Source organism: Lepisosteus platostomus, chromosome 6 (genome assembly GCF_059453375.1).
Source record: "Lepisosteus platostomus isolate fLepPlt1 chromosome 6, fLepPlt1.hap1, whole genome shotgun sequence".
NCBI classification, from domain to species: Eukaryota; Metazoa; Chordata; class Actinopteri; order Semionotiformes; family Lepisosteidae; genus Lepisosteus; species Lepisosteus platostomus.
In genome coordinates this window covers 42,645,996-42,671,711 of record NC_142616.1, presented here as the reverse complement: position 1 = coordinate 42,671,711, position 25,716 = coordinate 42,645,996, and the positions used below count along the sequence as shown (strand labels likewise).

The following is a 25,716-nucleotide window of genomic DNA, read 5'->3' as shown; positions in this document are numbered from 1 at the left end:
TCTCTCTGTTCTCCTTTCCTTAAGATGTCAGGAGTGCTTTCTTCAAAATGTTTTATACATAGGAAGCAAACAGAAAGTTTAGCATCTTAGGAGATTCCAGGAACTAAAATAGAAAGAACTAAAAGAAACAGAACTAGTTCCTTTCCATAAAACTTTTGCCTTTGACAAAGCAGACCCTCAGGGGCTGCAGCCCCTCGTTGTCCTGCGACCATCAACAAGTGACCCTGTTTATGATGTCTACTCAGAACAAGCAGTTCTGTACTAAATATATTAACTGCTTCTTCCCTTAATCCTTCTGGTCTGAATTCCTAATTCAGGATTTTATTTCTCTTTGTGAAAAGAGAGGCCCCAGGAACTGCACACTTTATTACTGGAAGAGTCAACAGGAAATGTATTGACAAGGGAAGGGAAGCAGAGTGGGAAGAAGAAAGGCCTTGAATGTCTAGTGGCGGGGCAATTGGAAAGGAGGGTGGCAGGAGGGGCCGACAGAAGCTCTAGTTTGGGAGTGGCAGCATGAAACTGCTGATGGGACTCGCAGGTGACTGGTTGCCAATGCAGAAGCCCCTGGCCGTGAAGCCAGAACAATCCAGCGCTCGGTGTCTTTGTTCAGCCACTTTGTTTACACGGGAGGGCATTGACATGACAATGGGAGGTTCCAGCCAGAGCTCTGCTCCGATCCCAGCTGAATAGCCATATAAATACGGGTGGCACAAAACCCCTCACCGCTGCTCCCAAAATGAGCCTCAGGAATCTGCTGCTGCTGTCCCTCTCGCTGGTACTGACTCTCACCCAGGCCTTCACCCCAGGGCGCCACCTTCAGCACAAACGTCTACAACTCGGTGAGTGTCTGTCATCTTTCACCAGCTGTAAGCAACAGACCAGCAGATGAAAATGAAATACTTTTTAAGGGGAAATCAGGTCTGCTTTAGGACCAGCTGCTTTTCAAAAGGCATACAAAATTACTTAACACATTGTATTGCTTAGCTTGAGCTATTAAGGTGATTCCAAGGCGTCTTTTACTTCAGACCACAGCAGTACCACTTGGGAACAAGATGCTTTTATCACTTTTATTTTTAAAATACATTTCTTAATTTTATATGCTACTGTTTCTAACAAATTGTGAGCAACTGTGACCAATGTAACATGACAATGTAATAATGAAGTACATATGCCAGTAGTTATTAATGTTTCACAACAAAAGTCATACTTTTCAAGAAGGGAACATCCCTGACAGAGTGAACAGAATCCCTGAAGTAATTATGCAATCTGACATAGGCAACATAACATTATGTACATTTCCTTCAGGATTATAATTCTAAAGAGGCACTACTTCAGACTGGGAATTGGACAGGAAGAAACACTAGATAAGACTGGAAATCAGGAATGATTCGTGTTAGGGGAGACACGGTGATGCAGTCTTTAGCACTGCTGCCTTGCAGCACTGGGGCCACAGGTTCAATTGCTGGGGAGCTGTCTGTGTGGAGTTTGTATGTTAGTGTTCATGGGGGTGTCCTCAAGGTGCTCCGGTTGCTTCCCACAGTCCAAAGATATACCCTAGCTGGGATAATTGGCTCCTAGAGAAATTGGACCTGGTGTGAGTGTGTGTGTGTGCCCTGTGATGGACTGGCATCTTGTCTTGTCTCCAGCTCCCCCACAACCCTGAATTAGATGAAGAGGATAGAAAAGGAATATGTGGATTAGGAATCATGTTAGGGTATGTGCTACATGATAATTAACATAGAGTAAAGCGGTATACCAGAATAAAAATAAAAGTAAGAGTTGATTAAAGGAACATAAATATTCTATTATAAGGATAAGACATTCTGGATTACTTAACGATGAGTCATTGAACAAAAATTTAATTTTGTCCAGAGACAGCTGGGAGTGAATTAAGTACTGCAGAGACATTCGCAATAGAACCTCCTTAAACATTTCATCCAAAAGGCAGAGAATTATATGCGTAACTTGTTTAGGGAGCACAGAATCAGTGACTGTCTTCTGATAACTTACCCGTTACTGTAGTCAATAAGCACAGAACCTAACGAACAAGCTGGAGGCACATTAATCACGAATAACCCCTGACAGCTCAGAGTGCTAAAAAATAAAGGCTGAATAAACTTAAATAAAAATATTTTCATCTATTCTAGACAATATGTTAATATCCTGTATTTTATTTTAGTTTTATTTTAGTACCCTGTATGTTTAACTAAAGTGAAAAATAACATGGTTGTTAGTAAGGACACAGGTGAGAAATCTGTCCCCAAAAAAGTGTTTTTTCAAAAATGCTGATGTTATTAGATCAATACAAAAATAAAAAAGGAGAATTACTTAGGGTTTTTCTGAAGGATGTCCTGCATGTTATAATGTACACAATTTAAAAATGAAGAATTGCTGGAAATAAAAAAAAGCAAGGATGATTTTCATCTAGATTAATATAACTACGTTAATAATAAGCTGTTTTATATTTAGTCAACATTTGACAGTACATTGCTAAACTTCAATTGTTTGTCTGCTAACATTCTTATTTGTGTAAGAAATTAACTCGGTGCTGGAGAGCAAGGCTTTGGGCTCAGAATCCGTTAAGCAGCACAGCTTGAGTGATGTGACGTGTTTTCGACTGAAATGTGACTCTGATACAAATGTTATCAGCTCCTGAAATAGAACTGTGAAATTAGAATTCAGAGCAAGGAAAGAGGATGTCAAAGAACACAAGACTGTAGCATTTCCCTTCCAGCACGTTGATTGCTGTGTTTCATGGTCTGATCAAATTGCAGCTGTGTTATGGGAATGTGAATTGAGGAACTTCTTTTTTTATTGCTGTGCTATGTCTTATTTGAATTTAGTGCTTTAAAGGAAGGTTAAACCTAGGCACTGCAAACTGTTGCCCAGGAATAATATAGGGAAGTACCCTGTATCCTAGCAATGATATAAGAAACAACAATAGGTTATGCAGCAATGGTGGTCGGGAATTGAAACAAACTTAACAGCAGAGAAAGTCTTTAAAAACCACGAGATGAGAATCCCTGTGTTAATTCCATCCGCCCATTTTCTAAATGCTCCATGTAGTTCAGGGTCATGGGGGAGCTGGAGCCTATTCCAGCCAGCAATGGGCACAAGGCAGGATACACCCTGGACAGGACACCAGTCCATCACAGAGCAGACACACAGGCACAAGCACAGACACGTTTGTTCTCTCCAGGGCTCATTTTCTCAGAAGCCACTTAACCCACTAGCATGTCTTTGGACTATGGGTGGAAACCAGAGCATCTGGAGGGCAAACACGTGAACACAGGGAGAAATGACCTACTGTACCTACTATATAATTTAAACATAATATATGCAATTTCTTATCTACACATGCATATCTGTTATAAACGTTGTGTGCTTCTGCGCCTCCTCTACAGATTGGCCCAAGGACTGTGGGCTTTCCCACTTTAAGCCCAACACTGCACAGAGGATTGTATCGGGCAACGAAGCACGACCTCACTCTTGGCCATGGCAGGTCTCACTGCAGGTAAATACCTTGGACACCAGCTGCACAGCACTGTAGCCTGTCCTGCATCTGGAGTTCCATCAGTTCTGGAATTGCACCATTCACCCCCCTCGTAAGAGACTTCTTAAGTCACTTCCTTAAGTTACTTTATACCATTTCCTCTGATAAACAAACAATAAAATGGCACTGTGAACTGTAACTTGCATTGCATACAGTGGGAAGTTTATTTAGGAAAGTACATTGCCAGGTATTGGTTATTTTTTATTTAGGAATAGATATTTTTTCTTATTTAGACCTATATTTAGATAGAATAAGAAAAAGGCATTACTTATTTTCTTTTCTTAGAATGGCACTTTATGACAATAACCAGCATAGCCCTTTCTCACATTATTTCTGACTCCCAGATGCAACACCAACACTCAAGTCTGTTCTGAGTCAGGCTTTCCCTTTTCTAGGGATAATGTCAAGCACGGTGCCCATCCTTTTATTTTAAGGATGTCCTGGTCCTACCTACTTTGCTCCTCTGCTTCTTCAGTGATGAATCACTGAACAACTGTGCTAAATCTTACTGACTCATCCTTGAGTCACCCTGAGCTCTTTCAAATTCTGTGGCTAAACTATTCAAGAGCCTTATACAGGTAAGTCCAGTAGTACTGTTTCACTTTTTTTATAACAGATAGGTTGAACGCAATTTCTTTGTAGAAACAAAATAGCTCCCAAAGTTAGAAAACTTTTAAAAAGTCTCTTCCAACCAACGTAAGAGGAATTGTTTTCTTATTGGAATGGAACAGATGCTATCATAGAGTGGGAGGTAAATTCATATTACTCCTTATGATGACTTTTATTTACCATAGCTTTACTGTGGTTCACTTGATTTAAACATGCTTTCACTGTGCTTTACTACAGTGGACTGGGGGAATTCCATTATGAACTACAGTATGACTTGTATACCTATACCAGTTAGATTAGAGTGACAAGGGACATGCAGCAATTCCTTTACAGTATATACTATACAGTTTATACTAAATATGGAATGCCCAATTTGCAAGTAAAGCATAGTGAATTAAGATTGAAATTACAGTAAAATTTACCAAGATAGAAATTCCTAAATGGAATTATGGGCACTAAGTGTTGTGTGATTAATAAAAATCACACGACTGGATTGGTAACAGTGGCTTAAAGTCCAGCACTTATAGGTTAGAAGCTTGTTCATTTGCCTTATGAATGTCAATTTCCCCCTGATGTTAAGTAACATAGTTGAATTTAATTTTTCAGTTCTATTTACATGTTTCTCTTTCTTTGAAAACAGAGCACACATCTGAATGCCTAGTTTTCACATATGATATAACAGATTGCAAGGAAAGTCCTGAGGCAGAATTAGACTTTGTAATTCAATGCAGCCATGCATCATTTTTTTATTATTTACTTATTCACCTGTTTATTTCTTAATAGAAGAGAATTATCTCGCCTACGTACTGTGTGGATCGGATTTTGAACAATGCCTAGCAGATCAACACAGAAATCCATTGAAAAGGTGTTGAATCATGAATGTGATGTCAAGTGTGTTCATGCTGGGATTTTTGTATTCAGTCATTCAGTATTCCTGTGAAAATGACGTAATTATCAACACCCACAACTCTCTATTTCAGTAAAATATGTACTCAGGAGGCACTAAGTGACACTGATTTGCATTCCTGTAAAACTATGAAAATTCTACTTCAGAATAAGACTAAATACTAGAGCACAGTAGATTTACAGTGTTTCTTCAGTGATTGAGAAACCAAAGAAAGGAACAACATCATAGAGGTATCTTTTCACAGATTAAGAGTCTTAAACTTTAAGAGACATGAACAATTAGGGTTTAGAAACTGTAATTTAATTGCTTGGAATCCCAGCAGGAAGCAAAATACTGTATATGCCCCAGTAATCTGTGCAATGGAGGCTTGCCTTCAGTACAGCAAGTCTGTTCTTCCCTACACTGTTGTCTGTCTCAGGTTCGTCCTCGAGGAAGTAAGAGATACATCCATGTATGTGGGGGAACGCTGATCCACAAAAACTGGGTTCTCACTGCAGCTCACTGCTTTCAGAAGTAAGGCCTCAGGTCACAATTCACCGATTTGGTTGCGCATTGTTTTCTGGACGGATGTCTGATGCTTTTTGTAAGCTGGCTTAATATTAGCTTTGGTTGAGTTCGCATCTTGTGTCTTACATGTATTTGTCAAGGTTGTACAGGAGAAATTCCACAACGCAGTTATGATTGTTGAAGGTATTCTACAGCTCGTTTCCTCCCAACATTGCATTTCTGCCAAAATGTAGCAGATTACAGTGACAAGGTGCATCCAGCAATTCCTATGACAAAAAGATTCAGTTATATTTTTGACACCTGTAAAATTATTAAGAATCTCAATTTGTCATATGCATTACTAAGTCGTACTAACAATAATAGGGATAAAAGGACGTTTTTTCTCTTGTTCAAGGTGCTTGACAATGCTTCAGAAAAGTGTAAAGGTGAAAAAGCCTGTCGTCTAAAGCCAAGGCAAAACTGACAATTAAAAGAGATACAAAGAGTACTACTTGAGCTTCAGTTGCAAAAGGTCACAGCAAAAGTTGAAAGGGATAGGGAATGCACAGGGGAAAGAGTTATGTTTTCCCGAGAAGAGAGATGGCGTCTGTTTTCTCTATTTGACAATCATTTTTCATATCCGCAGCTGGGATTCCTCCCATGTCACCACTGCAGACTCGCACTCAGCAGAACTGAGAAGGCGCTCAATCTAACATTAAGACAAGCTCTTATGCTGCTGACTTCCTTTCAAGCAGCAGTTCTAAAATGTATACCAATGAGCTTGTGAGACACTTGGAAGGCAAGAGTAAATTTGATTTAGCGTGACCCTCCATCAGTTTTGTACTGTCTCTGAGGCTCCTGGGTACTGTTAGTATTGTAACACAACCGAGATTTGTCTTATTCATCTCTTAGCTGTAATATCATTAACGGTGCCTACTTCCACAACCACAGAATACGCAGTTACTGCTGTGTAAAGCATGTGCAAACCGAAGAAATACAGAGGCAGACCTTTAAAAATAGCTTTGAATTCACAACAATTTCTGACTGAATTCCTTGTGCAGGTCATTTGGGTTCAGACACTGATCACATGTATAAATCATGCTTGGAATCCTACCCTATAGTCAACTCTAACTCATACCTAATCGGTTTTAGAGTGTGGACAGATATACCCAGGGGCCTTTTCTGTGAAGTCAGGACTCAGCATAAAGAGGTCTCAGTTTTTTCTTAAGTGTGGCCGATCAAAAGCTTTCTGGAATGCTCCTGAGAGCTGGGAGCTGCTGATAAAGAGCTGGCTTGGGAGGGTGATCTTGTGCTGTGGTTTTTGGGCCCCAGGGGGAAAGCGGAGGATGCTGGGAGCTGGCGAATTGTCCTGGGGAAGCACCGCCTGAAGCAATCCGAAACAACCGAGCGGGTCTTTCCCGTTCGGAGGATCTACCGTCATGAGCGATTCCGCTACCCGGTGCACAGCGAGCTGGACTACGACATCGCCCTGGTCAAAGCCGCCCGCGACATCCCGCCCAGCCACTTCATCCGGTACGCCTGCCTGCCGCGCAAGGGGAGTCTCCTCCAACCGGGACACTACTGCTGGGTGACAGGCTGGGGCGACACCCGAGGTAACCCCCCAATTTGACAGCAAGAACTGTGGTGAATGCTTGATGATTTGAAACTTATCCAGCTGTGGGTGGGGTGATCCATCAAGGCAGAGAATCTGAGCGGTTTTGTGATTCCGTCCTAATAACTTGCTGGGCAGAGAGAAGGCTGTTACCAAACCCAATGAGCACAGCTGAGCCCAATATGTCCTCCTCATTCTGGACTTGCTAAGATCCTCCCATTCTTCTTTCTTGTGTGTGCCTCCTGCCTGTGTAGGTTACACATCGTACTGTGCTTGGTTGGTCAACAAGAAACAGGCACAAAAAAAAAAACTACACTGAGAAGACAACGTAGTGCAGGCAGTCAAACTCAACTTGCGTGTCGCACATGCGGACTCCACACTGAAGGCACCATTCACTTCCAAGCCTTACGCTGCAAAGCTACAATACCCAACATTAAGAATAAATATCACTGGATGTTATTGATGAGACTGTCTAACGGCAGGTTATAGGAAAATGTCCAGTTGAAAGCATTAATGTTGCAATAATAATAATAATAATAATAATAATAATAATAATTGCTTACACTTATATAGCGCTTTTCTGGACACTCCACTTAAAGCGCTTTACAGGTAATAGGGATCCCCTAAACCACCACCAATGTGCAGCATCCACCTGGATGATGCGACGGCGGCCATAGTGCGCCAGAACGCTCACCACACATCAGTTGTGTTATTCTTTTTGATTTTGGGGCAGGAAACTGCAACCCTGAGTGAAAGTTTTTCTCTTACAACTGGGCCCTGAGGAATTAATCATTCTATTTTCTTACTTAATACAGGTTAGCAGTTTTACGGATCCATAATAGCTGCCTATACAAACTGCTGCCCTGGAACAGGGAGGCAGACCCCAGCTGTAAAGGAACTTCATGGTCTAAGGATGAGAACTGACAGACAGATCCCTGCTCCGGGGAGCAGAGCGGACAATCGGCAGAGTGGGGAAGGAAAGGAGGAGCAGGGGAAGGAGGAACAAAGCTTGGGGAGGATTATGGGAGGAGCTGGGAGGAGGAGTGAGAGAGAAGAGCAGGGTAAAGGAGGCAGTGTCTGAAGGTGGCTCAAGTAACTGACGTTGCTGTGGGCAACCTGTGCTTCGCAGGGGGAAAGGAGAACGTGTCTTTGGCTGAGACTCTCAATCAAGCTCGCCTGCCCATCATAGACTTCAGGACCTGCCGGCAGAAGAAGTTCTGGGGTGACCGAGTGCGAGACTCCATGATTTGTGCGGGATTCCAGGACACTGAGGGGCCACCGGCTGCGTGCCAGGTAACTGTGGGGGTGTACAAGGATGAAAGAAGCCTCTGCTTTAGACTCAGAGGAAAGAGGAGGAATAAAGGGGCACAGTGGAGGATGTTTGTGAGTCACTTGCACACTAACAAGCACTTCCCTCACCATGTATGATTGGCATTTTGGTGCCCAAGCCCTGGAGGAGACAGAGTGTATCATAGTGTGCCAGGGAGGAAATCATTTTTGTGAAAAGAGGGCAAGTCAGTAACAAGAGTGGACAGAATATAAGTGGTCAGGTATGGAGGCTGAAAACATAACCATGTCTCTAATGCACAACTCAGGGCAGTTAGGGGTCTTAGTCTCCTCTATCTGAAGCCGAAGGAGAAGAAGAGGAGACTAGCGTTGTCATTGATGCTGTAACCGTGTGTCCTCTCTGCAGGGAGACTCTGGGGGTCCCCTCCTGTGCCAGGTGGGCCGAGACCACTGGGAGGTGCATGGGGTGGTGAGTTTTGGACCCATCGGCTGCACCGTTGAGAACAAACCCAGTGTCTTTACCCGCACTTTGGCCTACCTGCCCTGGATTGAAGCAACGAGAATCAGGGATTTCTTCCTGCACTGATCTCCAAGCTAGAGCCCAGCCAGCACTCAGCTGTCAGAGCCAGGATTTCTCCTTTGAGACTATTATCTCCTGGATTTCCCTGCTCCAAACAGGGTGTGTTCTCAACTGCAACAATTTCCAATACACATAGGCCTGTCCTGCCAAAGCATATAGGCTCCAGATCCTTTTTTTCTGGAACCTACTGACAGACTCTGTTGAAATCAACCCAGGTGTTTGGCTTTGACCGGGTCTTGGCAGCTGTGGTTCTCTTCCAGTCTGTTCCATGAGATACGCCTGCATGTGAAGGAATCCCAAGCAAGCTGAGATGAGAAAACTCCCTAATTTTCACTAATGTGAGGTCAGAATGTAGGGATAAAATCAGGCAATTAGGTGATAGGTAGCCTTTCTCTTCTCAAGGAAGTGGAGAAGCTTATAAACTTTTACATATTTTTTTTCAAACATATTTCACACAAAGGTTCAATGTTCTCCCTGATTACAACAATTACATATTCCATACATCTAGGTGTTCCACCCTCCTCAGAAAGTGAACGGTTTCAAGTTGCTGTACTTTTAATTGCGCTTAGTCACATTGTCCAGGACATCAACAAGACGTTCACATTCTTGCAGTAGGAAAGAGAATCTGTTGGCTGTGTAGGCTGTGGCGATCTTAAGTTTTATGAAAATAAATGTGTTTCTTGATGTCTTGGAGTTTTGTTTAACCACCCTGGCTGTATCACAATTGTGTCCAATCAAAAATAACAAATCTTGTTACAGCAAACAATTGCAAACTAAAAGCAGCTGAAACCTTATTCATTGTTGATATAGGTAACAGAAAAGATCAACCTGATGCTAGTTGCTCGAAAAGACTAAAACATGAATGTTTCGAAAATATTAACAACCTCTCAAAATGGTAATAGTTAACCATATCCAAGAAAAGGACTGACAAAGCTGTTGAGAATTTCCTGTCATTCTATTCATCAGACCCACTTATTATTATTAACTTATTACAACAAGGTCTGAAAACACTATTAACCTTGGTCACCTGCTCAAGGGCAGAAACATTTTCTCGAAATCGACTTTTACACACAGAACAGGTGAGTTGCACAACAGTGACAGCAAGAGGCTGCTAAAACAAACTTTTGGAGAATTCGGTGTCTATATTATCTGTATGGCTTATTAGAGCAAGTCATGGACTGTCGTGGAATTTTATCAAAGAAGAGCCAGGAGAGGTGTTCTCATTCACTCGGTAAGGTCTTTATTCATATTGCAATATGGGAAAAAGCCATCACCCGTCTGTGCAGAGAAGTGAAAGCTGATTCAAAAGCAAGCAGGGAGAGCCCTTGTTTTATATCTTTTTTTAAGATGATGCAACACTTCAAGGACAGGCAAAGCAGTAAGGTTTTTGCTTTAAGCAAAGAAGAGCAGTTATTCAAATAGCAGAGATAAACATTATTAAAACATCCTGTGCCCTTGACGAGTTGGGTGCTATCACACTTTGTTCTAAGTATCCAGCTGCTTCTGCAGCACAGTTCTGTCCGTAAACAACATTTTTAGGATAAAACACTTTTTCTCAGTAACTTTCCATTACAGGACTCAGGGAATTCTGCCTCCAATAAGTGGCTCTAAACCTATGTCAGAGAAACTGTGTAACACTGAGCAGTGAATTCAGAGTGGATCATTCAGCTGGGAACTGTGCATGAGCCTGTGCCTGTTTTATTATTTATCCTGCTTCATCCAGCTCAGGTTTGGGGTGGGAGAGCTGGAACCTATCCCCGTAAGAAACAGGCACAAGGCAGGGTACACCCTAGACTGGATGCCAGTCCTTCACAAGGCACACATAGACACAAACACACTCACTCACACTAGGGTCAATTAAACCACCAGTATGTCTTTGGACTGTGGCAGGAAACCAGAGCACCCAGAGGAAACCCATGTGAACTTGGTGAGAACATACAAACTCCAAGCGGATAGCACCGCAGCTCTGGAATTGAACCCATGGCGAGGCAGCAATGTTAACACCTGTGCCACTCTGTCACCCTTTATTTTTTATATGCAACTTCATTTCTTTAGGAGTAAAGGCTCATTTCGTTCTAACAGAAAGAGCAGTCTTTCTCATTCCAGTTCTAGTCCGATCAATAATAGCAACCCATTCATATATCCTAGACCTAGAGAGAAAAACCTTTTCACTACATGGTCAAATTTTCCAGTAACTACCAGTAACAATTTTGGATTTCATAAGAAAATGAAACTTTATTTTTTTTACAAAAAAAAACCTTAGCAGTTAACATTACTGAGAACAATGATCTTACAGACCTTCTCTACCTTCAAGGAAGAAAATGTGACACTGCGTACGCCTCGTATGTGATACGTTACCCCTCAGATTGCCTACTAGTAGCCTCAAACTTCTCTGTTCTCTTTCCTTTTATTACTCACGTCTATCTCCACACATAACATCCACTGTAATACTGAGCAGCTTTTATCAAAATCCATTAAATACCACGTCTGGTTATGCATCATTGACTGTCTGAAAGCGTATTTTGCAGTAATATTAATATAAGTGATATTGCTCTTTACTACAATACATTTAAGTACCTTTAACATACAATTTCGCAATTAGCCACTAGACGGCCACATTGCGCCACACTTACATTATTCGTTACTTTCTGCAGGAGACAAGGGTCTTGACTGAGGGAAAGTTTCTCTTCACGAGTCGCGTTCTTAATTGCAAAACATTTTATTTCTAACCGTAAATACTTTATTAAACTTGATATTGTTGCATTTATTAAATGAGTAATATATATGAAAATATGAAATCATATCAGAATATATTGTCATTCAGTATTTTACTTATTTAAAATGATGCCTTTAGATAATTATACAAAGTTAAATATTTCGTACAGTAAATGGGGTGATTTCGTACTCACACACTTTGAGACAGGACTCAGGATTTTAAACCTGCCCTTAATGTGAAAAACAATAATTTGTACATTCAGTATTTGTTGAAACGAGAAGTGGTACTTGAATACCTGTGAGCAGTCCGCTATAAACAACACGTATTGAAGTTTTCGGACAAATCAGTAACAGTAACATTTAGTTCGACCTTAGACAGACGTTATACTGTACTTAGCGTGCTCCTCACAAGCGAGGAGGTAATACACGTAATAGCAGGGTATTCTGTTATGAGAAACGTAAAATGAACGTGGCATTATAAGTAGGTCTTAAAACCTATTAAAAAGGTGAAACATTCACAGGTGTGTTACAGTAATGACTGTACGGGGAGAGCGCCCTCTACCGAACATTTCGTGTACAGTCTGCCGGTCTTGCGCCACATCTCGCGAGAAGCGGGGCCCGTGGGCGTGGCGTCCTGTCCCAGCCAGCGTGGGTAGAGCGTGGTGTGGGGTCAAGGGATACAATCGATCCGACAGGAACAGCTGCAAAAAGTCTGCCCTTGGTGCCGGTCAGCTAACCCCTCACCGCTTACAGGATCCACAATTTGATTCCCACTGTCATCTTTCTAGGTAAGTCGCTGGAAAGTCCCTGTGAAGTTGGATTGTCGTTTGGTCAGATTCTTTGATATCGACACTGGGCAGGACAGTCCCATTTATACTATCGGGTAGTGCTGTGTGTATTTTTACTAACGGACATTAAACAGCAGTACCGGTGCGGTAAGAGGTGTGAAGAGGCTTGTGAGAGCCGGGAGAGGTCACCGGAAGGGTGATGTTCTTTTGTGCTGTAAATTCTTCTTTTTAATCTTTAGAAGGGTGTGTTCTACTTTTCTAACTTATTTTATCCCGAAAATATATTTTTTTAATTGTGTAACATTTATTTGTGTTGAGATCCTGCGTTTCGGCAGTTAAGATTTCGAGCGGAAACTTAAAACGTATTAATTTTGTCCTTGGCCACTAAAGTACGTTTCTATTTAGTTTTGTGGGGTGCAGGGCTTGCTTTTGCGGACTCTGGACAGGTCTGGACATCACTGTTAAGTTTCCTAGCTTCGATTGTAACGCGTTTTTGTTAAATTTTACAGCGGATTTGTATATAAAGTATTTTTTTTTGGTAAAATAAACACGCGTGGCGTTCTAAAAAATAAACAATCGGTGAGTATTCACTGTTTTTCACTTCCGGTCTTTTCAACGATGGCGTTTTCTTATCAGAAACTTCTAACCTTGCATACCGTGGTTCAGAAGTTAAAAGGTGATTATAAACTAAGTTCCGGAGTTTTTGCAGAAGTTAAAACACTTTCGAGTTTAACCCGTGTTTTGCTGTCCTGTGTGTTAAGTGTCAAGTAACTATGTAACGCTACATTTTCTATTGCTGAAACAGCGCATAATTTACTTGCTTGCTCGTATTGTATTGCTTTTTACAGCCGGAACGTCCTGGGGTTAATCTTGTAACTTGTATGGTTTGTGTGCTTGCTGGCGGTTGAACACGCTGCATGCAGAGAATAAAATTTGAAAGACCCACCACCACCACCACAGCTCCCCTCCCTATTGTAAACGTCCTAGCGTGCCCCCTTGCCCCGGCTCGAGTTATTGTCCAGGAACACGCAGGACAATTCCGGACTTTGTGGGAGGATCCCAGCTCCGGTCCAGATATTTCACGCTGTCCGATTTATAACAATCCACGCTAAATGACAGCTCTCATCATGCTCTGACATACTTTCTGGACTGAACATGTAAGGAATGCACACATGTTTCTAAATCTCGCAAACATAACCACACAGTGCAATGCTGGGACACCAGCACTTAGTCTTTTAACTAGTGTTTCTCCCGCTTAGAATACAGAACAGCTGTTATCTGCCGGTTTTCTTTCCAGACTAGTTCTTAATTGTAAGCTGTTGAAGTTCAGTTGTGCGTTTTGAGCATTTGGTCTTTAAAAAGCCTTTATCTTTTTAAAAGTTAAATAGGCTTTGCAATTTCACCCATGTACCAGTTTCAGAGTTCCAGCACCCTTGGACCTGTTTTGGAAGCGAGGAGTGCAGTAACGGATAAAGTACAAGTAAGCAGCAGTAAGAGCTCCTCTGAACCCAGTCAGCAGGCAGAGTTTCCACAGGACCAGGGTTTGGGACCAGTTTTTTGAGCGAAGCAAGTAATACCAGAATTACTCGCATTACCAGTGCATAATTTCCCCTCGCCTTCTACAAGTGCCACTATTGAGTACCCGGTTGATAAATATTGTGCTTTATCTGGCGAAATTGTTTGTGAATTTAAATTATGAGCAATGCATGAAATTCCATAGTCACTAATAATGATTTATCGGTATTTTTGTCACGTAAATCTTCACACATCTTTTTAAAATGTTTTTATATTTAAAATTGATTCCTATAGGTCTCAGTTGATCCATGTGCGTATTAGGTGAGCAGCTGAGCAGTTTTGAATGTTATCAAAAATAATCCCGAAGCGTTTTAAATGCGTAAAAAGCACGCGGAATCAAAATCAATGAGCTGGTTAGGATTAGGATTAATTTATTATGCCCGTTGAAAGAAAAATCAACTGTTACGAGGTTTTTAAGGGAACAGTCTATTCTAAATTTGTTTCAATAGCAAATATTCTATTTTACATTTTTTCCAATTAACGAAGTTGGCAAGTTATCAATACAGGACTTATGTCAATACACTTATGTGACTTTTGTATAGGCATTTTGTGGTAGTCATGTAATTCAGGTTAACAGGTTAGAGAAAGTAAGCCTGGAAAATGTATTATTTGTCGGCTTCTTGCAGTAGATTATTAGGGCTAATGTGCTGGTTTGTGTATGCAAAATTATATAAGCAGAAAAAAACTTGTCCGTCTTGTGTCCGTTTCGGTCCCCCTTGAAGTTGAAGCGTTTCTCTTATCGCTGCGCTCTGCTTGTCCTCTGAGCGCCCCCTTCCTCGTGGTGTACGTGCAGAACGCAGAGCTGACTGTGGCGGATCGGCTGCCACTTTCCTGCTGACGTAGAGAGACGCGTTAGATAAGAGTTTCCAGCCGGGGAAGATAAGCCGGGTGGCAGACCGGTACCTTGGGTTGCAGCAGCCAGAGCTCGGAAGAGAACAGAACGGCTGACGTATCGGAAAAGACCAGCAACGAGATTAGGTGAGATCGTTTACGATGGGTTTTCGGTATTCAATTCCTGTTGTTACAGAAAGTCAACACCATTTTAACTAGAAGGAGAAAGCTAGGCAACCATGTCGGTGCAATACAATAGCTTTGGGTTTTCTTTTTACGATAGGCACTCGTATATGCACAGAGAGGTATATCGCAGGGTTTTAAAGAAACCACCTCGTTAACTTGATTTGGGTGGGTCAGTTATGAAAAACGGTTATAAAGAACCATCCGTTGAGTATTAAGTCGTTAAAAATCCTGCAAGTGTCTCGGTTTAGTCTAGGGTGGAAGAAAAGATTTTCACTGCCAAAATATTTTTGCGCCTTACGACGTGAAGGCAGAACCTGGATCTAAAGCCGGTGGGGTTACAGACACCGGGTTGTCACTGCTGTCTGAGAATAAATAAAATGCCAACGTGTTGACACAGTCCTGCGGCTTGCAAGTTCAGTCTTGAAACCTCCCTGTGCGAGCTCGGTGTCCGAGGGAACGGTACCTCAAGTTTCTCAGGCTCTTTGTGGTTCAGGAACACCATGTTAACCGAAATTTGATTATCAAGGCTGTGCGCATGTGCATGCAATACTGTTGCATTTATAAAATGTATAGTTTTGTGTATTGCAATCGATATGTCACTGTTTTGGAGCTGTCGGTTCGCTTTGCCTCGTGTCTAATTCGGAACAGTGATAAAATGCATCGCAGAATTAGGGTTTTGTTATTAGGAAGGGCGCAGAGGCAGGAGATCTCTGGAGCGGACAGTGCTGCAGAGAAGGCTGATGCAGTTCTTACCAGTTAGTGGGATGGAGTTGTTGTTTTTTTTAAACGCGGCAAGAATATGTACTGAAAACAGCTCTGAAGCACAACCTTAATAGCAAATATTCCCAAAGCATTGGAAAAGGAAAGAAGCTGAGACGAGGAAGAACATGCATATTTACAAGCTGGATGAAGGAAATGGTTTCTCAAGGGCAGTCAGATTATGACTGGGAGAGGGAATGGAAACTGAAACGTTGAAGGTTGCCATTTTAGTGCTCAGGATTTTTTTTTTTAAACTTGAAACCAAAGGAAGAATTTTACTTTGTAAGGTGTACTAAAGCATTGTGACTTAATGCTTTGGTCAGAGAAACTTCATCTTCATCTTTATATTTATCTCTATTGCTAGGGCCTTACTGATCATTACTGCAATGAAGCTAGATGTTCATGCATATCAAAAGTTTTATCTGTTTGCCCTGTGAGCTTTAGTGAAATGTAAAATCTTGAGGCTAATGCTCCACAGTAGCTATTCACTGTGCATAAAAAAGGCATTGCAGAAATGTATCCTAATCACGAATGCAGGATTTATGCACAGTGGTGAAGCTGTTTGCATCTCTATTAGATGGTCAGCTGTCCCATTCTCCCATCTCTAAGCTTGCTCCCAGATTCTTATTCATAAGTGCCAGTGCCAAAAGTGTATGTTTCACCAGAGAACCCCTTTATCCTATCATACTTCCCCGTGTTTCAGGCTTTGCTTTTCTGTATGAGGAAAATAGTTTACCATTGACTTGTTGTAGAGATCTCCTGTAGGCTGCAGTGTGATTATTGAAGGATCTTCTGTGTCCCGGCACGCTGTGTACTGTCTGATCCCCTTGCTCAGTTTTGTGCCAGATGCTGTCAGCTCTGCCTATTTGTATGGCTGACAAAACAGCTGCAGGCTGTATGACCATGAACCTAATTACACCCCAGAGCTGAACAGTGCCTTCAGTGCCTTTGGAGCAGAGCCTCTAAAAATAGAGCATTTCAACCCCCCAACACTGAAGTAATTAGAAATGTTTCACATAAGATTTAACACAGAGGTAATTTACTATTTCTGCCTTTTCTTCACAAGAAATCATTGTTGCAGTGTTGCATTATATTTAACTGTTGAGTAAAACTTGTGCGTTGTGTAATCGGCGGAAGTGCATTCTGACCTGGCTGGGGAATTGGTGGGTTTATAAACAGCAGGGGATTGTGCTCAGGTACAGGTTAATCCTGTGCTCATTATTTCAGTCCATCCTCAGTGATGTTTGCTGATATTTATGGGTATGTTGAGGACAACCACTAATCACAGGCGTTTCACAGTGGGTATGACACTAAGCCACGTGTAACAGGAAAGTCCTGTTATAGCTTTGCATGAACGCCATTGTTTTTCCATGGAACCTTAAGTGCACACCTAGACAGGTTTGGACTGGGATAGGAATAGGAAGAAAACTGTTGCTGGGAAGTGAAATAATTCTGACATTTTTCTCTCTGGGACAAAAATGTTTTTCTTTTACATCATGAAGTATTTTTAGGGGCTCTTTCATATTCATTTAAATACATATTGGACATTTGATTGAATCTTTGGAGAAGCGTGTGCTGTATTGTTTTGTGTTTAAGATCAAGGAACTCATATAACAAAGTGAAACAGGAGATGTTAAACTTGTTGATCTAAAAATAGTGCTGTCTGGGAATCTTGAAAATGGCCACAAGATTAACCTTGGTTAGAACTTCCCAGCGACAGTGTATCAAAATACAGACTGATTTGTCCTTCTGAGTTTCTGTTAAATGAAATGTTTTCTGCCGAGGTATAGTGATTTGTCTTTCTGTTCTTAGCATCTTTCTGCATTTAGTGAAGGGGCAAGTTTTGGCAGTCATTTAATTGGTTTTCACATCGAACGTTTCATTGTTTATTTGACGATTAAGCTTTCAAGCAGCTCATGAAGATCTGGGGCTGTTTTGTACTGTTGAGTTACATTAGCAGGAGGAACGAGTCACTGCAGCATGTTTCTCTCATCCAGGTCGCAGAATGTCATCTGCTGTGGAAGATCGTGACAGGGACTCTCTCAGGAGGTGCCTGCAAGCACGCTGCCAACTGGAGGCGTCCATTTCTGGAGTCACGAGAGCAGAGCTGCAGCTGAGAGACAACTCCAGAGAGGTGAGGCAGTGGGGTTTGGTCCTCGCAATGGAGCAGGAACCTTCAAATGAAAGGGACTGCATAATATGGATTAGGAATTGCGGATTGCACATTTTCATTTATTTGTGTACTTGGGGAAGACCAGATTCCTCAAGAGCAATTCTCAATAATGTTTGCAGCCAATCAGGATGTACAAGCCACATGCATCAAATATTTACTACCAAGCTTACTTTGCATTTATTTGCTACACAGTATTGTAAAGTCAATCCTTCTTGGGTACCGATTCAAGAACACATGCTAGGTGTGAGAATTCTTTTTGTTTGGTCAGTTTAATAATGCTATTAGTTTTCATTTTCCTGTGAAGAGGGAGCTACCTGTATAGATGCAAGTTTTGTTTTTGAATGAATTAGGTCCCTTTTTAAAAAAAAGAAAATGGTATCTGAAATGAGGTGAGAAGACCCTGCCTTGAAAGAGCAGTGTATTTGCCTTCTCAATCACTGGTTACAGCAGAAGACTGAAACTTGAGTCATCTGCTATCCGTCCTAACAATTTCCATTTGTGTTTATGGAGCTGTAAGTATTCTTTGTTGTTGGACATCTGTGCACATTAATCCCAAAGGACACACCTGCCCTGCTTAACTTTGTAACAGGGAGCTCTGTGTCCTTATGTGGGCAGTTCTCACCACCTCCCTGAGATCATGTAGTAGGATCTGCCGATTGGAAAAACCACACATGATCTGTGATGGCATGTTTTGACACGTGGGCCAGCCTTTATAAAGCAGGCATTAGCCAGGAGACAGCCAAAGCGATGCACAGCGCGGTCTAAAGACATTCAGCGAGCCCATGCTGGCAAGTTCATCAGGTTTTCTCTAGAATTGTTTTAAACAGGTAAGCTGGATATATTTTTTGCTGCAGAAATGGTTGATCATAATTCAGGTAGTTATGTTCCATGAAGTTGAATTAAATACTATATACTGTATCTTATAGGTTAAATAGTATGTCTGTATTGAACAGTATCATTCTGTGGAGAATAGTATGAATGAGTATAGTGGTGCTGCTTTTCTCTCCATTTTTTTCTTAACCTCTTTTCAGAAGCTTTTCAGAAGTGGTGGGACATGCTCAGATTTGGGAGTATTCGTGCAACTCAGCTGGAGTACTTGGCTACTTCTGACATGGATATGCAGTTTAGTGCTGGACTTACCTGTTTTCTCTCTCTGTATAGGTGAAGGCCCAGATCCATAGCTGTATCAGCAGGCACCTGGAGGTCTTGCGCTCTCGTGAAGTCTGGCTGCTGGAGCAGATTGAGATTGTTCAGCATCTTAAAGAAGAGGCACTACAACAGCAGCACCATCAGCTTCACTGTGTGAGTCAGCTGCTCTTCAGCTGTATCTGTTTATACTGTGTTGTGTGGCTATATTCTTAGTGAGAGATGCTCTTAGCTTCTGTGTATTCAGTATTACTTGGAGATGTACTGCTTCTTCGTAATCTGAGTTCTGTTTGCTGTGCACGGTTACCCAGAGCTTTATAAATAGGAGAAAACTTATTTTTGTGCAGAAGAGATTTGAATCAAGATCTGATTTGTACATAGTGATAACGGGTTTCCTACATTGTCTCAAGCGTACCTCATGTGGGTCTTGATTTTAACAGCTTCCTCCTTATTTCAGCTTCTGGGTCAGTTGAACTTTCTCATTTATCAGTTGGAAAATAACAACAGCAACAACCTGGCCAATCAGATCACCAGCTGCCTGGAGAAGTAAGAACTACTTTACTTCTGCCTCTTGTGAATTAGATTTGTTTTTTCCACAGTTTCTACTTGGGTAAAAAGAATAAGCCAGTTTCAAAACTAATGACTGTAAAATTGTAGAATTGTAATTTTGTAAGTACCAGGTTTATTGGTGGTTGTATTGAAATTCACTGCTGAATAATATAAACAGTAAATCTAGACTATCCTATGAGCATGAGCTGGCTTTGCTGATTAACTCTCCACTGTGTCTTTGTGCAGGTTGTCCAGCCTGAACCTGAAGCCCGAGGAGACTCCCGAGATGAGTTTTCAAGCCGACATTCGCTCTCTCCGCCAAGCCATCACTTCCTTTGGGACCATTGAAACTAAGGTATGTGGGAGTCCTCTCCAGGTGTTGCCGCCGCATGCTGACAAGTCAGCCAGGCCCAGGGATTTACGCATATGCACCCCATGGCTCCATTTTGCTTTCCAGTATGATTTGGGGTTTTGGTGAGCAGTTCAGGCGGTGTGTTGAATCTAAAATGCTTCACTTGAAAAGTTATGTCCTGTAATGATTGTATTACAGCAGTTAAGCTACTATTTAATGTAAGTTAAGGCATTCAGTGATACCTGAAGACTGAGATCTACATTTTCTAAAATGAGTATAGTCTTTTCTAGCCTAGCCCATTGTTAAAAATATTTTCATGATTTATCTCCCCCCCCCCCCACTTATTCCTTAATGACAACTGTCTTACTTTTTTAGGGGACGGAGAACCTTTCTATTAGTTCACCACCAAGTAAAAGCTCCTTGGACGATGTCTGGCTCTTTCAGAATTGCCCCTTGGCTTATACACAGCCGGTAAGCTTTCATTTTCTTTTCCATGTCTTTGTGCTCAATCACTGTGTCTTGTTTACAAGGATTTTATGGGGAGATATATGTAAGCCACATTGTGGTTGACAAAGTGGTGGGTATGAGTATTTCATGGCTTCATATTTTTGTGTCCCACAGAAGGTGGAATCTAAACTTTGGACAGAACTTGATAACTGGATTCTGAAAAGTTCTTCGGGTTCCAGTCCTCAGTCAGGATGCCAGTTGAGCTTCAACCTTGACGACTGGCTGTACAAACCCAAGGAGAAGAGCCAGGTGAGACAGGCTGAGGCCCTTAATAGATGTATCTGTAGTCTTTCCATTTATTTAGATTATTAACAAGGTCCTTATAATAGTTAAAAACCGTAAATGACAATGACTCTTTTTTTAGCTTGAATGATTGAAAGAACATAAACCGCAGGTACCAGATGTGCATGTTGATTTCTCACATGGCATTCCATACATGTTTTTTCTTACCAGGTGAGCTGTCCTTTTGCACAGTTCGAAATTGACAAAATGTGCACAAAGACAGATGTGGAGGCCTGGGTGCTGAAGGATAGGGTGCCCCCTAGGGAGCGCTCTGTGAGCGAGACCAGCAGCAGCACCACGATGTCTATTGAAAAGATTGAGGATGCGGATCTCAACCTAAGTGAGGGAGAGGAAGGGCAGGAGACTGAGGACCTTAAGGATTGGCTCGTGACCTCGCCCACAGAGGGGAAAGAGGAGCTCGCCGAGAACAAGAGCCACGCTGATGACAAGCCGAAGACGATTTTCTGGCCGTTTTCGGAGCCCTTTCGCGCCAGCGACTGGCTGGTCAAGTACGATGACAGCTGCGGTGCCTGCCGAGGTCAGTCCAAGGCCGTCGAGATCGAGAACCTGGGAGCTCTGAAGTGCCTGAAGCATAGCCCTTCTCCTAGCCCGGCTGCCACCAGCTCTACGGAAACCGTCCGCGTGGAGCAGGTGTGCAAGGCCAATGAGCCCTGTGGAAGCTTCTTGGACTGCGTGTGTGAGGAAAACTGTGGCAGGGAGGCCCTTTGCGGCTTGCTGTTCAAGAAGGAGGGGCGAGACAAGAATGGCATGCCGCTGGATAAGAACAAGGTCCTTCCGGAGTCCTATGTGAATGATCTAGATCGCTGGCTGCACCCCAGGAAAAAAGAAGTGCCTGCTTCGTCTTTCCCCTCATATGGGCTGACACTTCAACCCCAGGAACAGGAGAAGACCACCCAGGAAGAGCCTGAATTGAAGTGCAAGGACCCCTTCAAAGTTTCTTTCAATCCCGAAGATTGGCTGATGCCCAGACGAAAGCCTAGCCTTCCTTCCCCATGCACCAAAAAAGAAACTCAAATTTACACCAGCACAGAGGAAGACAAGTGGCTGCTGCGCAAGAGAGCTCCAGTAAGTCTGTTTTTTGTTTTATTAATTTTGCTATCTGATAACCACAGTCCTTTTTATGTTTTTCTTGTACAAAATTAACCTTTTGGGGGAGCATGGTGGAGTTGCGTGCACTCTATTCTAATTCTTCAGAAACTAAGATGAGCTCTAGTCCGATGAGCCGATGAAAATGACCTGCCTTGTTTCGATTTCAGGAGCAGAATGGTCCTACCTCGTTTTCGGACCTGTTTGCATGTATGACACTGAAAGGGGACATGGAGAAGTGGCTGTATAAGGCACCCATACAGGTGAGACTCCCAGACCATTAGGAGATCTCCTTTGGGCTGTTCACATTTACATGAAGTTTAATGGAGAGGTTTAGAGAAAATAATTTGATAAATACCATGCTTTTCAAGAAGATAGAAGTATTGGTGAATAATGTGTACTTCATTTTATATCCCAAACACCCACCTTGCATAGATAAACATACAGGCTGGGCTTGTGTGCTGTCAAAAGTATTTGTTCATCAAGCTATTTTATAGCATATTTCAAGATTTTCTAATGAGAGCCTTCCGTATACTGCTCCACATTATACTGTATATCAATGGTGTCTGACTTCCTCACAATTTGCTCCTTTTTTTTCTTGCAGAAGTGAGAACATGAGAAATTGGCTGTTGAGAATTTTGGAGTGAGCCACTGTAATCGCTGATCATCGCACACGTTATCCTGAAATACTTTCTTTGCTGCCCTGTCAAGACTTGTCTCGTTTCTCTGTCCTGTGCTGGGAAGTGTTATCGCACGAGTTCTCTGAAGACATGAAATGGATTATTCTCTCCTGGTGTGGGCCTGGAGACCGATGGATCCATAAGTCTGGTGCATGGGAAGATGGGAAGAGTGCATTTTTGACTCTGTGAGGAATTCTTGTTGGAGGATCCCTTAGCGTATTGGCAGTCAAACAGAAGGGAAGCCTCCTAAAATGTGATGTAAAGGGTTTGTTCCTGAATAAAGTGTACAAGTACATTAATGCAACATTTAATCTGTGCAAGCGTACAAGGCATCTTGTATGGACAATAATGTGGATTGGAGTAACCCCTTTAGATTCAGGTTTTGGTGAGGTTAAATGTTGCAGCTGAAAGACTAGAAAAACAGCTGTAAATCTGAGTGCCCATTCTAATAGTTGCTGAGAAGTTATATATTTAAATTTTTTTAAATCCTTCATTTTATGGTCCAATTGTAGGCGTTTATGAAAAGGAGATGTTGACAAGGTTGGGCTTCCTGCTTGCCAGCGTAAATGTGATATAGGCAGGGAGAAGTAGTGCTATCATTTCTTGCAGGGCAGCATGAAAACATTTGCCATTAAACTCGTTCCTTAGTCCATGTCCTTCATAAATACTTCCAGCTTCTGCCCATAGAAGGAACTGGTCTTGGAGCCTATATTGTTCTTAAACTCTTAAGATTTAATTGGTAAGAATCAGTGTCCTCAATCTTGAGATTTTTAGTCCAATATATTAACGATATTATAATCTGAAATACTAGCTGAAAACTATCTAATGATTAATCACAAAAAGTGAAAGTACTTAGATGTATTTTATGCTGTTGCTAGAAATTGCACATTTCTACAGAGTATTGGTGTAGGAATCTATTGATTATTAAGATGTGATTTTTTATAGATGCAGCGATTACATTTATCATGCTGCTGCGTCCCTTACTTGGCACCTGAGAGGGGATTAAGAACATTTTGAAAGCAGGAGCTTCAGGTCAGTTCCAGTCAAGTGATCAGTACTTTGAGTCAATACTACCACCATAAGCCATCCAAACTGAAAAGATTTAAGTCAGCTCAGTGAACGTGCCAAGCAGACAGTAAGTAAGCTGTGATCCCAGCCTTGTTTCTTTAGAGCCTGATAAAGTAGCTAAATTGAGCCCTAACCATCTCCCCCCTTTATTTTACTTTATTTTCTTCTTGCCTTCTTAATCTCTTTAGTGTGAAGGGCCTCAATATGTAAAGTGCTTTACCATATAAATACTAGATAAAATATATAAATACATTGCAATTCATTCAATTGCTGTGATCTACACCATGTGTTATTAAACTCTTAATAAACAAGGAAATGTTTTTGAGTGTGTGGTTCTTTAAACAGCAACTTAAAGCAAGCAGTTTAAGTATTTAATGCAACAGTGGTTAGAAGTTACATGCACAGACAGTTAGTTATGCAATAAAGAGGATGAATCTTGGTGTTTTTTTTGTTAACCTACAGTTGCCGATTAGACAAATTGCTGAGCAATATGACTCCAGAGATAGTGAAATCTTGAGTGCCCAGCCTTGCTGTTGAGGGAAAACAGAATTAGCTATTAACATAATGCACTAGAGTATGGTTTACAGACAATTGACCTCATTTTGAGATCATGATTAACCCATGATTCATAAAGCACAATGATTAAATTAATTGCTTTCAAGTAATGTGGGCCTTCCATCTCTTTCTTTGAAAGCAAGTTTTTATATAAAATTTTTCCAGGTGTTTCTCAATACAAAAGAGTCTAAACTGTGACTGAAACTGGCCAGCTAATCTTATTCTTCTATGCACTGGGAACTGCAGTACAAGCTGAGAGGGAATTTTTGTGCAGCTGTTTTAAAGCTTGTAAGCCCTAATGCTAAGGTTCAGTGATTCAGACAGAAGCAGAATAGAAAGAGCAGGAGGCAGTGCAGCTGGAAGCATGAAGAGGGAAACTCCCATGTTTGAGGGAAGAAGCTCAGATGTGCTGCAATTTATCCATTCTTATACAAGGGAGTAGAGAAACTTGACTATTTTCTCATAGTGTGCTTAGTTGGTAAACATAATGAGTCATCTGCTAGAATTGTTGGGACTTTACATAGCTGGACTTACATTACCTTGGTGCTATAGAGCACATGCAACACCCTAAAGTTTAAAATGAGCAGTTATTCTCAGGTCAGAGAACTAAATGCAGTTCTATCTTTCACTTGATAACTGAATCCTTAGGAGGATACACGAAGCAAGGCTTGTGAGAGAGGATTGAGATTTGTCTCACTTCTACCTTTGCTGCCATCATCATTGCTGCTAGATTCATTTGTAAAAGGAAGCAAAAATGACATGCTGACAGAAAAGTCAAGGTTTGACCCTAAGTATTGCAATGTGCAAAAGCAGTTATTTTTTCACATACTGAGCACATAGACAACACTGGTTATAAAAGCATGTTTCTATAGGTAAACAGAACGGTTACTTCTATAGCTTCCTTGGTGTAAGTGACTTTATTTTCCATGATGTGACATTACAAGTGGGGCATATTTAGTTTTGAGAAGCTTCACAGAGCGTCTTCATAGGGGGTACTGGCAAAGTGTCAAACATGAAGGCAAACTGTATAGTAGAGGAACAACACACCGTGAATAGCTTGCTTACAATTCGTAGGAAAAATTCAGAACTACTGAAATAAACAAAATAATTGCACAGAAATGACAAGTGCTTGATGGTGCCATGTTTAGGTGGCAGCACTCTGACCATCAGACTGAAGACTATGAATCATGCAACAGACTAAGTGTAGACTAAGTGTAGAGGCTGTCTGCCAGGGATAGTACTGTGAGTGGTCCTGCTAAAGTTGTTTTCAATAACATTTCAGTCTGCAAAAGCTCCACGCATTTTCTGCTTTCGTAATGCTTTAAACGGGTTGTGTAATCTGATTCCAGCTAAAAAACAATGACTATTGTTAGAATGTCAGGTTGTTGCAAGTCATACCAAAACGATTT

General features: G+C 41.6%; 2 protein-coding genes across 6 annotated transcripts; both read left to right on the top strand.

Annotated features, from left to right (window-relative positions):
• The first annotated feature begins 687 nt into the window (after positions 1–687).
• On the top strand, positions 688–9,718 carry LOC148661738 (chymotrypsin-like elastase family member 1). The gene is made up of 6 exons (XM_088635917.1): positions 688–839; positions 3,405–3,514; positions 5,488–5,582; positions 6,888–7,168; positions 8,297–8,460; positions 8,861–9,718. Exons 1-6 carry the CDS (start codon positions 737–739, stop codon positions 9,038–9,040), a joined length of 933 nt encoding a protein of 310 aa, XP_088492043.1. The 5' UTR covers positions 688–736; the 3' UTR covers positions 9,041–9,718.
• Positions 9,719–12,378: 2,660 nt separating this feature from the next.
• Positions 12,379–24,072, top strand: ncoa4 (nuclear receptor coactivator 4). 5 transcript variants are annotated; one of them, XM_088635913.1, is made up of 11 exons: positions 12,386–12,537; positions 12,943–12,983; positions 17,886–18,022; positions 19,223–19,363; positions 19,665–19,753; positions 20,003–20,111; positions 20,484–20,579; positions 20,730–20,864; positions 21,069–21,983; positions 22,175–22,267; positions 22,609–24,072. In XM_088635913.1, exons 3-11 carry the CDS (start codon positions 17,894–17,896, stop codon positions 22,612–22,614), a joined length of 1,713 nt encoding a protein of 570 aa, XP_088492039.1. In that variant the 5' UTR covers positions 12,386–12,537; positions 12,943–12,983; positions 17,886–17,893; the 3' UTR covers positions 22,615–24,072. The 5 variants fall into 5 exon arrangements, with proteins under 5 accessions (XP_088492037.1, XP_088492039.1, XP_088492040.1 ...); XM_088635911.1 differs by lacking the exon at positions 12,943–12,983 and having other exon boundaries at positions 12,379–12,537; XM_088635914.1 differs by lacking the exons at positions 12,386–12,537; positions 12,943–12,983 and adding an exon at positions 12,630–12,780.
• The last annotated feature ends 1,644 nt before the right edge of the window (positions 24,073–25,716 follow it).